The 13,792-nt window shown below is 40.9% G+C and overlaps 1 protein-coding gene across 3 annotated transcripts in view; it reads right to left on the bottom strand.

Annotated features, from left to right (window-relative positions):
* The window catches only part of NCBP3 (nuclear cap binding subunit 3), a 41,200-nt gene that overhangs the window by 10,085 nt on the left and 17,323 nt on the right, over positions 1–13,792 (bottom strand). For 2 of the 3 annotated variants that reach the window (XM_053910715.2, XM_024565232.4), the window contains exons 5-12: positions 12,914–13,042; positions 12,610–12,686; positions 11,776–11,884; positions 8,881–8,980; positions 8,250–8,353; positions 6,180–6,471; positions 4,287–4,441; positions 874–1,029 (exon numbers count right to left, since the gene is read on the bottom strand). In XM_053910715.2, coding sequence (XP_053766690.1) covers positions 874–1,029; positions 4,287–4,441; positions 6,180–6,471; positions 8,250–8,353; positions 8,881–8,980; positions 11,776–11,884; positions 12,610–12,686; positions 12,914–13,042 — 1,122 coding nt within the window. Of the gene's footprint in view, positions 1–873; positions 1,030–3,931; positions 4,034–4,286; positions 4,442–6,179; positions 6,472–8,249; positions 8,354–8,880; positions 8,981–11,775; positions 11,885–12,609; positions 12,687–12,913; positions 13,043–13,792 lie in introns of all 3 variants that reach the window. The other variant, XM_053910714.2, reaches the window with a different exon arrangement.

Genomic DNA, 13,792 nt, shown 5'->3' with positions numbered 1-13,792 from the left:
AGTTCCGGGAGTCAATGCTAGGAGCAGGGTAGTACTGAGGAAGCAAGGGTACTGTCAGCACCTGATGAGCAGAAAACCCTGGGTGGGGGGAGGGGCCTGAGGCATCTGCAACCACAAGGAGCTTTGGGCAGGTAATCTCATTTTCTGGCTGCAATCCCCTACCTGCAAATGGAGGGATCTGGACCCAAGGGGAGATCCTCGAAGCTAGGGGACACGCACCCCCCCACAATGCTAGGCACTTCGGCATCACAGGGGAGTCTGTTTATGCTACACCTGCCCCTCTCTGGTGAGACTCACCAGCCTGTGTACAGCTGCATTCTGCCAGGAGTGGGCCATCCCTGATATAACTAACACTCTACAAACAGAGGGGCCTACAACGCTGTAAACTTTCAGATTCTGCCCACCCTCCATTAATTTTAAAAATATACTTTATCAATATCTAATAATAGAGAAATCTGTATTTAGAATTTCACAGTATAGCCACACTATAAGGCAACTAAGTTTTATTTATAAAGGATTTTTTTTAAAAAGAAGAGTTTAACGTAGAAAATGACGATAAAATGCTATATGCAAAAGTACGACATGTATATAGACAAAGACTAAGAACACATACATGGAACTGAAAAGTATCTGTGCTAAACAGAAAGCACCAGGGTGAGTCTCTTTCTATTTTTAAAAATTTCCATACTGTTACCATTATTATTGCTGTCATCGTTGTTGTACTTATTACAATGATTATAATGGAAGAAGAAACGTAATTTATTTTTGGCATTTGCTATTTACTGCCTTCTGCTAACAAAGTATTTCCACACTTTGCCCATCATACCTGCTCTTACCCAGTTCCCATCCCCGTCAGTTTTAAGTATTACCAACCTGATTTCTTCTCCCGAGTATCAGAATAGAGGCCTTTAGTGTCTTGCCTGGGAACACCTAGCCTACTATGTACATCAGAAAAGGGCTCTCTCCGAACGACGGGGTTACAAGCCTTTTCTGGAGAATGCGGTCTTTTTCCTAACCGCTGGCGTATATCTAGAAAAAGAAAAAAAAAAAAAGCTATTGTTACCAGGTGTGTGCGCTTTGCTATCTTGTGCTGGCAACCTGAGGTCACTACAGAACTTGGTCCGGATCTCCCCGAGTGAGGACAAAGGACATGACACACTCAAGCCTTCTCTCTCTGCAGTCAGCCTGGACTCCATTAGGAAAATTCAGACATAGGGGCTCTCGGGGGGGGGGGGATATCTCAGCCAACTGCTTCAGAAAGGAATTTCTGAGACAGAATCAACTGTCTTGGTTTTTGTTTTTTAAGTAGAACCAAGCAGACCACGTAATTTACAAACATTTCAGACCACCCTCCTCCCCAATCTGCCTGTCCTCCTGAGTTCCCTCTAACAATAACAACAATAAAGCCACACTTATCTATTAGCCCAGACATTGTGCTGGAGCTTGTACCCGTGTTGCTTATTCCCTCAGAGCTGCATCTCCAGCATTCCAGTCCCTCAGGCCTGGGCCCCCTGCTTCTCTCCCTTTCCTCCCTCACATCTCCGTGCTGAGTCTTCTTCCTTCACAAGGTTTGACATTCTCATCCATTCTCATCTCTGCGGCCCCCTGACCTAGTTCAGGCCCTTGTTACTGAACTCTATACCCCACCCCACTCTGCTCCCAAGTTATCTTTCTAAAATAGATATAGGATCAGGTTACTTCTTCAAAAAACTACCTTTGTCAACTGAGATCCTATTCCCTCCCCAAGGCCTCACTCTAAAGCCACTTTCTCTAAGAAGCCTCCCACAATTCTGACGGCAGATCCAGCTTCCCTCTGCTCCTACAGCACACTGCTTACAAAACAATCAGAGCACGGCCTCCACTCTGTTTTGGGTGGAAAGATCTGAATGTGGGTACTTATGTGTTTCTCCATCAGAGTCCTGTGATGACTTTGCATTCCCTCCAGAGACTTCAAACATCCCCACCACCTAGCCCAGGGTCTGACACACAGCAGGCATAGCCAGGTACCCATTAGATGGGCATCTAGTTCAAATTCTTAACCATTTCTACAACAACAACTTAATTTCTATTACTCTTTTTAAAAAATATATTTTATTGATTATGCTATTACAGTTGAGCCACTTTTCCCCCTTGCTCTCCTCCATCCAGTTTCCCCATTCCTTCCAGCAATCCTCCCTCAATTCATGTCCATGGGTCACACACATAAGTTCTTTGGCTTCTCCATTTCCTATACTATTCTTAACCTCTCCCTCCCTACTTTGTACTACCAATTTATGCTTAATCCCTGCACCTTTCCCCCCATTCTCTCCCTTCCCCCTCCTGGCTGATAACCCTCCAAATGAAATCCGTATTTATGATTCTATTTCTGTTCTAGTTGTTTGCTTAGTTTTTGTTTCTTTTTTTAGGTCCAGTGTTGATAGTTGTGAGTTTGTTGTCATTTTACTGTTCATAGTTTTGACCTTCTTTTTCTTAGATAAGTCTCTTGAACATTTCATATAATACGGGTGTGGTGATGATGAACTCCTTTAACTTGACCTGATCTGTGAAGCACTCCATCTGCCCTTCAACTCTAATGATAGTTTTGCTGGATAGAGTCATCTTGGACGTCTCTAAAGGTCCCTGCTTTTCATCACTTTGAATACTTCTTGCCAATCCCTTCTAGCCTGCAGTTTCTTTTGAAAAATCAGCTGACAGTCTTATGGGAACTTCTTTGTTGGTAACTCTGCTTTTCTCTTGCTGCTTTTAAGATTCTCTTTATCTTTAACCTTTGACATTTTAATTATGATGGGTCTTGGTGTGTTCCTTTTTGTATCCAACTTGTTTGGAACACTCTGTACTTCCTGGGCTTGTATGTCTATTTCCTTCACCAAATTAGGGAAGTTTTCTTTCATTACTTTTTCAAATGTTTTGAATTTTGTGCTCTTCCTCTTCTCTTTCTGGCACCCCTATTATTCAGATGTTGGTATGTTTGGAGATGTCCCAGAGGCTTCTTAGACTATTCTAGGGTGTTTTTTTTTTTTAATTTTCTTCTTCTTGCTGTTCTAATAGAATGCTTTTTTTCTTCTTTACGTTCCAAATCTTTGATCTGATTGTCAGCTTCATCCTCTCCACTGCTGGTACCCTGTAGATTTTTCTTTATTTCACTTAGTGCAACCTTCATTCCTGCCTGGGTCTTTTTTATGCTGTTGCCACACTCAATGAGTTCTTCGAGCATCCTGAGCCAGTGTTTTGAACTCTGCATCTGATAGGAGGGTTATCTCCATTTTGTTTAGTTCTTTTTCTGGAGTTTTGTTTTATTCTTTCATTTGGGCCATATTTCTTTGTCTTCTCAATTTGGCAGCCTCCCTGTGTTTCTGTTTATTAGGTAGAGCTGCTCTGATTCTGTTTTAGTAGCATGGCCTATTGTAGAAAAGCTCCGTTTAAATGTGGGGAGGAGCCTTAGGTAATCATCAGGGTGGGGCACCTGCTTCACCACTTTGTGGCTCTGTGTTTGCGGAGGGCTTGGAGAGAAGACAATGCCACTGCCTGGCTTCTGGAGGTTTGCCCAGGAGGAAGCTATTTCCCAGCACCTGCCCTGTTTCCAGTCACTTCACTTTCTCCCTATATGTGACTGGTGCCCTTCAAGCTGTTGCCCTGGTGCTCAATCCCAGAATGGGAGGGTCTGAGTAAGTCCTAAATCTACGTGGGCCCTTTAAGAGGAGTCTCCTAAAAATCCGGCAGTTTCTTCCACTGACCCAACCCCCCACTAGATTTTATAGCCAGAAGTTACAGGGATTTATCTTCCTGGCGCTAGAACCCTGGGCTGTGTGGTCTGGCCTGGGGCCGGGACCACCTGCTCCTGAGGTATCCCTCCCAATTTTTATCCACCACATGTGAATGTGGGACCACCCATTCTTCCACCTCCCCAGGCCACACCGCCCCTCCTACCTACCTGTCTGCACAAATGTAGCTTCTTTATATCCTTGGTTGTCAGATTTCCAATTTTCTGATGGTCCTGGGTGATATTTGTTTTGTGGTCTAGTTGTAATATTTTCTGTAGTTGTGTGAGGAGAAGAAGCATGTTTACCTAGGCCTCCATCTTGACTGGGAGTCTGTCTAATTTCTATTACTCTTACAGTTATTTTTGATGTCCTGAAGTCCAATGCTTAACTCAAAAGTTAGAAGTGATGAACCAGAACAACTAAATAGGCCATGAACAGCAACATTTTATCTAAAAACCTGTCCCTGCCCCAGTTTGCTTTGTGGAGCTCTGAGGAAAGCCCAGAAACACAACTGAACAACAATACCTGATTTAGTGCTGCTGCCCGATGGCCGTGGGCGCGTGTGCTGACGTTTTTCATCTAATAAATGCCGGACATCTGCAAATTTCTCAGGCGGTAATTTGTTACCAATTCGGTTTTTGATATTGCTTGTGGATACAGTATCTGCCCTCATGGAGTTCCTTAAAAAAGAGGGGCACAGTTAGCCAACTTCAACTGTGGTACAATGCCCACATAACAATCTCATACTTTTGAGGAGACAATTAAAAAAACCCAATCTAAAATAGCCAACATTCACTCACACCAATAATTATTTGTTTACAAAAATCATGATCAGCCTGTTGTAAAAAGACTGGCCAGAGTGGGCAGGTCCTGAGTTTTCCAGGGTGGCTTCCACACACGATATCTGTAAAGCTATCACAGAGCACGTAACTGTGAGTCCCCTTACCCTGGCACAGATGTTAAGGTGGAGGCCAGTAAAGGCCTTGGGGCCTCTGCTCACCCAGGCTGTGATATGGCTGGAGTGAAGATACAAGAGTCTACAACCCCTTTCTTTAAAGAGCTGACTCCTCTGTCAGGCAGATCTGCTACCATTCTAGGGATCAGCATTATTTTGGCAGCATTTACCATTACAAAGTTCTGTGAAAACTGAAAATAAGGATGTCACAAAGCCATACAAACCAGCTTGAATGTTTTTTTCCCCTTTCCCCAAATGCACCACGAAACACACTTAAAGAGAGCACCCCTAGATTCCAGTCCTTTGAGCTGTGCATATGCTAGCTGCCCTTGGGATTCTGCTCATCCCCACTAGTCATCACAGAAATGTACATTAAAGTAACTATTCTTTTCGTCCATGAATTTAGCAAAAATTAGAAAGTGACAGTACCTAACACTGGTGAGTATGTGAGTAACAGGTGGCAATGTGAGTGAATAAAATCTTTCTGGAATGAAATTTAGCAACACCACATTAAAAAAAATTTTTTTTGAATCCTCACCCAAAGATATATTCACTGATTTTAGAGAGAAAGGAAGGGGGAGAGAGGGAGGAAGGGAAAAGGAAGCGGGTATGGGGAGAGACAGAAACATCAAAGTGAGAGAAACATCAACTGGTTGCCTCCTATACACGCCCCAATCAGGGATCAAACCTGTAACCTAGGTATGTGCCCTGACCAGGGATTGAACCCACAATCTTTTGGTATACAGAACAATGTTCCAATCAACTGAGCTACTTGACTGGGGCAGCAGTACCACATTTTAAAACATGTATATTTTTCATGTAATCACTGGAATTCAAAGAATTTATCTATTAGTGTGATAGTAAGAAAACAGAATCCTAAATGTCCTAAAAAGATACTGGGTTATTTCAGGGGTGTCAAACTCATTTTCACCAGGGGCTACATCAGCCTTGCAGTTGCCTTCAAAGGGTTGAATGTAATTTTAGGACTGTATAAATGTAACTACTCCTTAACAATTGAATGAGAGCTCAGTGCTGCCACTGGGTAGAAACAAGGTGCCAGGCAGGATAAAACAAGGTGGAGGGCAGGGTTCGGCCCATGGGCCTTGTGTTTGCCACCTGTGGGTTAAATAAACCATGATACTTTCAAACGATGGACTACATACAGTTGAAAAGATAGAAGATGTCTACAATATGGTAAGTGGAAAGAGCATAGAGCAAAACAATATAAACAGCGTAACTTCTTTTTTGCACAAATACCTCTACAACCTCTCCATGTGTCATGCTTATGCATAAGCCGTTACTCATTCAATCGTTAACAGTCCTTATCTTAGGAGAGGATGACACAGGTGTTTTCACTTTTTATACTGTCTATAACAAGGACCTCTTCTTACATACTTTAAGGAAAAACTGAATACTTTAACAAACTAAAAGCAAGCACTGATGAAAATAAAAAATAATTGTACCTAATATTTTTCAACTGAGATTCCACTTCATCAGCATACATAGTCATTTTCATGCTTTTCTTTGGTGAAGGAGTGGAAATCATTTTCAGTTCTAAATCATAGTCCATTTCATCGGAGTCTGAGCTGCTGGCACTGGACCGCCTGGATGCGCTCCGCTCCCGGGTCTGCTTGAGAGCTGGGAGCTCCTCATGGTACTCCACCACCACCCTGTCATCTGCATCCATGTCCTGGTCTTCCTCCTCCTCCTCTTCCTCCTCCTCTTCAATGGGTTCCTCAGGGACATTCACTAGTCCTAAGGAATTTAACCAAAAAGAACATTAGAAAGAGTACTGACAAGTCTACTTTTCTATTCACTTCAATGACCTTTTTAAAAGAAGGGGTTCCTATGCCCAAGATTTTATTAAAGCATCATCTGTAACAGTGCCAATCTGGTCACCACTCCGATACCTACAATAGCAGAAAGGCCAGGTAAAGTATGATCTAGCAGCCTATGGAATATTACAAAATTTTCTAAAACACAGTCAACTGTCATTATTCATAGACTTTGTATTTGCAAATCTGCCAAATTTATTTCTAACTCACAGTGCTTTCATGAGCAGAGTGGCAAAAACATTGGAGTGACCACACACGCACACTCCCAGCTGAGGGCACACGAGGCACTGCTCCGCCTCCTCGTTTCCTCTCTCACACTGTAGGTCAGCACCCTCTGTGCAGTCTACTGCACGCCATGTTTTCCACATTCCTGTGGCTTTTCTTGGCGAGTTCACTGTTTAGTAACGCCAAACCCGTCCACTGTTTCTAAGTTCAAGGACGATGTGATGAGTCTTAAGGGGAAAATGTGTGTATCAGGTAAGCTCTGTTCAGACATGAGTTATTGCTGTTGACGGCCTGTGAGAATCCATGTTAGTAAGTGTACTAAACGTATGTGTTAAAATAAGGTGTCTTTAAACAGAAACAAACATCACACAAGGTTATATATTGATCAGCTGACAAAAATGGTTATGACCAGATCCTTCAACGATCCTGGTGACTTTAGAGACCATAACCACCAGAAATAATGAAAATCAACTATAACTTTTAAATTCATGAAAAACTGCTTAGAAATAGTTGAAGAAGCAGATATAAAATATATGTTCACAAAAATTATAATACTTATTATGAAAAGAAATGAATAGGAAAAACATAAAATAAAGTCAGTGTTACATTAGAGTGCTAGAATTAGGGGAAATCTTTTTAATTTCTTTAATATGAATATAAAGATTGCATGATAAAAATATCCTGAAGTAACTGACACTGGAGAAGTGTAACTGCATAAGATGCAAATTTCAAATACACAATTTTCGATGTGCACACTAAAAGGTATAGGCTTCACCTCTCCCTATTACAGTGATAAATGTACATGCATGTTATTCCATGTTTGTATGCTAACTTAATTAATCCTAAAAATCTATAGAAGATCCCACAGATTAGGTTCAAAATAAAAACAAATCTTTATAAAACATAATGAAAATGGTTCTTTTATAAAAAGCACAGGAAGGAAGGAAGGAAGGAAGGAAGGAAGGAAGGAAGGAAGGAGGGAAGAAGGAAAGGAGGGGAGGGGAGGGGAGGGGAGGGGAGAAGACCCAAGTGATGACATCCCACTTTTTGGAGACATTCGTGTGCACAAGCCAATAAGGATAAAACACTACACATAGCAGCCTATTTTCATTTTCAGATAAAGGAACAATAAAATCAGTTCATCTGATAAAATATTTTTAAAAGAATTTTTCATGCAGCTTTTTATATAAATAGTAGGAACAATTAGAATCTTAATAATAGTTTTATTTTAATTTTCCCTATGTCACATTTGGACTTTTTTTGTTAGAACAGCTTTTATAAAATCACTTGACCTCTTTGTATGGACAATTTAAAATTAACTGTGACTTGACTTACTTTCCTATATGTTGGCAGAGGGTGAGGGCAAGGAAGAGAGGATGATAAAGTTTGGAACCTTAAAAGACTGTATTAAGAATAAAAATATGATTTCGGGAGCCAAACATGTGTCTACCCAAGAGCTGAGCAGGCAACTACCGGAATGTCGGTGTTTATAGGACGTCAAGCCAACATCATCCCCAATCAGGGCTCTCTTCTTGATCACATCCCGCTGAATGCGACGGGAATGATATCTTCGCTTCCTGCAACATTGCCAAAATAAGCACAAAATCAAAGACCACCAGGAAGGACCTTGAAACCCACTGATTAATTTCAACTACACACTGACACAACGTCAGGTGTTGAGACAAAGACATCTGAAATAAAACTGAAACTCAGCATTCTCACACCATTTACCACAGTTAAGAATCTTGCACTTGGCTCTTGCCAAGTAGCTCAGTTGGTCAAAGGGTTGTCCTGATATGCCAAGGTGGGTTCAATTCCCGGTCAGGACACACACAAGAATCAACACAATGCATAAATAAGTAGAACAACAAATCGATGTTTCTTTTTCTCTCTCTCTCTCTCTCTCTCTCTCTCTCTCTCTCTCTCTCCCCCTCTCCCTCTCCCTCTCTAAAAAATCAATACAAAAAGCAAAAGAATCTTGTATTCTTCTTCCCTCTTGTCTTCCTATGAGTTCGTTCACACATGGTGTTGACTTTTGACTGCAGAATATCCACTGAAGGATTAAGAAAAGTTTAACTATTGTATTTCACACTTCTGGACTCACCAAGAATTACTAAGAATTCCTTTCATGCCTCCGTAATTTGGATTCCCATATTTCATGTAATATTGACTTCTTCTGGCTGCTCCAAGTTCCTTTTTGTCATCTAAAAATTAATTACAACAGTTACCTAGGATTTCCTGTGGGCATGAAAACAATGCAGAATAGTTTTAAAAAAACAAAAGACTGCATTTCCATAGCTGGAATCAGATCAGCACATTCACTCCCTGTGCCTACTAAGGCAGTGTGGGGGGCAGGGGGTGGAACAAAACAGATGAATGAGGTAAAGCTGCTGTTAAGGAGCTGACTTCATAGACGAAATACTACTAGAAAAACCTAACAGTACAATATACAAGGTTCTAAGAAGCATGAGAGAGCTTCAGTCATTACACGTGCTCAAGAATCAAAGAAGGCTTTTTAGGAGAGGTGGCATTTCACTGCCCCCTGAAAGGTAACATTCATTTCGGAATGACAATACTCCAATAATACAGAATCAGAATTAAAGAAACAGACTATACATAATTCCCTATATTTAATAAACAATTTTTTCCAGTTTATTATGATTTTCTCAGAATGGCTTAAAGAAAACAATATGATACCATATACCTAAAACATACTTAAATAACCACTCAAATGAGTCAATGTAGAAAAGATCCCTTTGTTAAGTTAAAATGCCAATTAGCCTTGGCTGGGTGTCTCAGTTAGTTGGAGCATCAACTTGTACAACAAAAGGCCGAGAGTTCAGTCCCCAGTCAGGGCACGTAGGGGACACAACCAATCAATGTTTCTTCTCACATCAGTGGTTTTCCCACTCTCTCTCTCTAAAACAAAATCAGTAAGTATACCCTTGGGTGAGGATTTTTTAAAAATGCCAATTAATAGGAAGGAAAGGTGGTCAGTGATCACACATACTTTTCATAATATAAAGGACTTCAACAGCTCCTTGGGCACTCACTGATGGCAAAGGAGGAAGAACCCCAATGTGAAGGTATCAGCGCTACAGGGAAACTTAGCAGCACAACTAGGATGTGCCCCTACAAAAAACATGCCCGAGGAGAAATGGCTGGTTCCAGAGCTGAGGAAGGGAAAACACAAACTGAGTCTGGAAAAACAAGATGTTTTGGTGTGCCATAAAGAAAGTGATCTAAGGGTCACGGAAATGTGTCTGAAGCACACAGGTGCAAGGGGCTCCACTAGGCAAATCCAAGACGATCTGAGTCAAAACAATGATAGCAATGTATGGTAACCCACTGAATAAAACTCCAGGACTCTAAACTGATAGGAGTAAGTAAACAACTAAATGGATAAAAGGGAAAGGTATTCCTTACAGTCAACTAATAAAGAAATGATGGAGTTAAAAAGTCAATGGATGCTAAAGCTACTGCGTGAAAGTTTGATGAGCAACGGACTACTTACATACTCAATCTCAAAGTATCTTCCCACAAATTTTAAAATTACAAATGAAAAAACATAAAAACTTTACAGTATAGAGAAACCTGGCAATCATCACCGAAACCAAGTGATAAGTTAACAACCCCAGGAATGAGACAAATATCACGTGCCCCTGATCAGTGCACAGAAAACAACAACCTCACTTCTGTGGCAGTGCCTAAATCGCTCAACCCAAATTTAATCAGGAAGAGACATGAGACACGCCCACACTAAAAAGCACTCTATAAAATAATTAGCCTAGCTCTTTAAAAAATGGTTCGGTCAAGAAAAACAAAGCAGAGGGGTCGTTCCAGATTCAGGGAGACTAAAGAGACATGGTGTACTTCAACGCTCAGTCCTGAGGGGGATCCAGTTTAGCGGGGGAGAAGTATACAGAAAAACCCAAATTTATTTGAAAACTATCGTCATCACAAGAAGTGCTACACATGCCACTCACAGTGTCGAACAGTTTCAATATGTAGGGTGGGGGATTCTTGGAACAACTGATGTAAGCCTAATGTGGGCTACGGATTATGTAATAATGTTGTTACTGTCAAATTCCTGATTCTGATAACTTGTGCTGTGTGTACGACAAAGTGCTCATTCTTCAGAAACACATACTGCAGCATTCAAGGCTGAAGGACTGTCATCTCTAACTAACTCAAGAAACCAAGTATGTGTGTTTAACATGCACCAAAACTCACTGGGCATAAAAAGCCTTACAAATTATTAGAGACTTGATTTAATTCCTTAGAGAACGAGAGCTGAATGGTACTATGAGCAAAGTGCAGGAGGATATTGCTGTGATAAAGAAAAATACACAATTTTACTTTCTGGTGGTGACCACCTCCGTATGACAACATGCCTCTCGCAAAGGATCTCCTTCATCCCTCTCCAGAGAGAATAGGAAACACAAGAAGTACAGGCGCAGAGCCCCGGTTCCTACTCCATGGGTGTGAAGTGCCCAGGATGCTGTAAATCACCACCGTCTTTAGCCAGCACAAAGGGTAGTTTTGTGTGTTGGCTGCTCCGCCTACAGGAGGAGAAACCGGGCTTGCAGAAGGAGGCTCCTTCAGAAGGACGCAGCACTAAGAGCGCCCTGAATCAGGATGAGTGGGGAACCAGCCCAATAAACACATTTTGAATACAAAAGAACATATACAATCTTAAAAGGTTTTCATAGTTCAGATGATAAGTTGGCTGAAAAGCACATGGGTCAAACCAGATTTAACAGGAACTAACTTACTTTAGCCAGAAATCAAAAAAGGATACAAATAGTTAATAATTACATTCAAAGTCAGAAATTGCAACTCAGGCAGCAAGCCATCGTTTCATAAGCACGAAATATTGTAATCTGAAGGGACTTAAGAGATTATTTGATGTACCTTCTGATTCAAAAGAGAAGGATGTCACTGAGTAATAAACCACTTAAGAGTAAAAATAAAAATCAATACCAAATATCATATTTACCTTTCGTAGCAAATCTCATGAATAACCTATTTCCTTTAGCAAGTTTGTTAGCTGGACGAAGATCGTTTCTTAGCAGAGACTCTTCTTCTACCTGAGATAATGTGTCCAACTTAAGAAAAAAAAGAGTATTTCAATACAAACGTTAAAGCCTTTCCTCAGCAGCAAAGTTACCACGGGTTAGGAAAGCATTCTGCCTTTAACAATACTCATCAGCATCGCAGCACTAGCTCCTCTGTGGAATTTCTAAGTCAGAGGTGACCACCTTGTCAAAGAAAACTATGGTCTCCACCACTCTCTGTCCACTTACCCTTCTTAATTTTCTTCGCAGCACTAATCGCTTCCTGACACTACAGATCTGTGTACCTGTGTACTGTCTGGCTTCCCCACTAGAACGTAGGCTCCAAGAGGGCAAAGATTTTGTTCTGCTTGACGCTATATCCCCAGCACCTAGAATTTGGTATACAGTAAGCACTCAATGCATATTTTTTAAATGAATACACTTTAATTTTTCCAAGAATAGTACATAATCCATTAGGAAGCATGCCATTGCTTGCTTTTTCTTAATTTTACTGATAACACTTCAAAGTATTTCTCAATAAAACCATTTTCTTTTATAGAAAGTGATTACTGCTCTAAGTGAGTACTGTTGTAAGACCTCAAGATGAATCATTCATTAGTCGCACAAACTTAAAGGCCAAGGCCTCACCCTCAAAACGTCTAATGGTGAGAGCCAGAGGGAGAACACAACGTACTAAGTCTGTAAGCCTTAAATAAAAAGAGAGTAAGCAGTTTTTTACAGTAAAACCTTACATATATCTTTCCCTTATTACTAACCTCTACATCGCTTGAGTTTTCATCTTCAACTTCCCCTTCTTCAGCCTCATCATCGTCCGAACTGTCTTCCTGCTTGCCTATAATGGAATGTGAGAGACGAGATGAACTTTAACATAACTCCATCTCATACCACTTAGAAGTCCAATTATTTTCTCCTTCTACTTACTGATGACCCAAAACATCACGGCCTATTTCAGAAATGACTGGTGAGGGGATGCTATGCAACACTCTGAACAGAAACCCAAGCCGACTGAGTAAACAACAGGACTTTCAGCCCCAATGTCCCTCCTTTGTGTTCAGTTACCTTTTTTGCTTTTCTCAGATGACTTGTCCTCATTGGCATCCCTGCCTCTTATCTTATCCAGGTCTGGCAGAGAACTCATATTGATAAGGGCTCGTGTGGCTGTCATTTCGTCCAGCCAAACCACATTGCCTAAAATAAAATGTAAAATAAAACACTGCATCACATCCGAATGGTTAAGTTTCCTGAGAACAGAAACTGCATTGTATTCATTGTTACAGCCTTCTGTAGGTACAAACTGATATCAATAAATGTACAGACCAACTAATGAAAAGAATAGAAAGTAGTAGTAAAAACTCTTTGATGAAATTAGCCTAGAGCTACATTCTGAAACTGGGTTCCACAAAAGAATGGTCAAAGATTCCATGAGAAAACATTTGTGTATTAAAAATGCCTGGCACACAGTGAGTGCCATGTGTTAGTTCTTGATGAGGATGATAATGAAAATTATCAAATAAACCTGGATTATCCTTTATGCCACTGCCCCTACAGGGAAGCCCCATGCTGTTGCTTATCATCCAGATGAGCTTCTGAATGATGTCCCCACCGATGCTGGTACCATCATGGGACACATCAGAGGCGTAACAGACACTTGGCTCTGTGGCAACTAATAGAATCTTTTTCTTCAAGGAAGAGAATTTAGTAAGAAAAAATTTTTAAGAAGTCTTATGAAAAAGAAACCCGTTGAACTATTTAAAATGGCATTTATATTTCAGTTTGGGAAATGAAGGTCTAAAGAATCTCCCCTTTGTTACTGACATGCCGTGTGGCCTTGGACAAACAATCTCCCTTCTCTGTTTCTCGGTTTCTAATGCATAATATGAGGTGGTTGAACTGGATATTTCTAAGGGTCGCTCCAATTATAATATCCCTTACCTAGTT

The sequence above is a fragment of the Desmodus rotundus genome, chromosome 9 (genome assembly GCF_022682495.2).
Source record: "Desmodus rotundus isolate HL8 chromosome 9, HLdesRot8A.1, whole genome shotgun sequence".
NCBI classification, from domain to species: Eukaryota; Metazoa; Chordata; class Mammalia; order Chiroptera; family Phyllostomidae; genus Desmodus; species Desmodus rotundus.
This window is presented reverse-complemented; position numbering and strand designations above follow the sequence as displayed.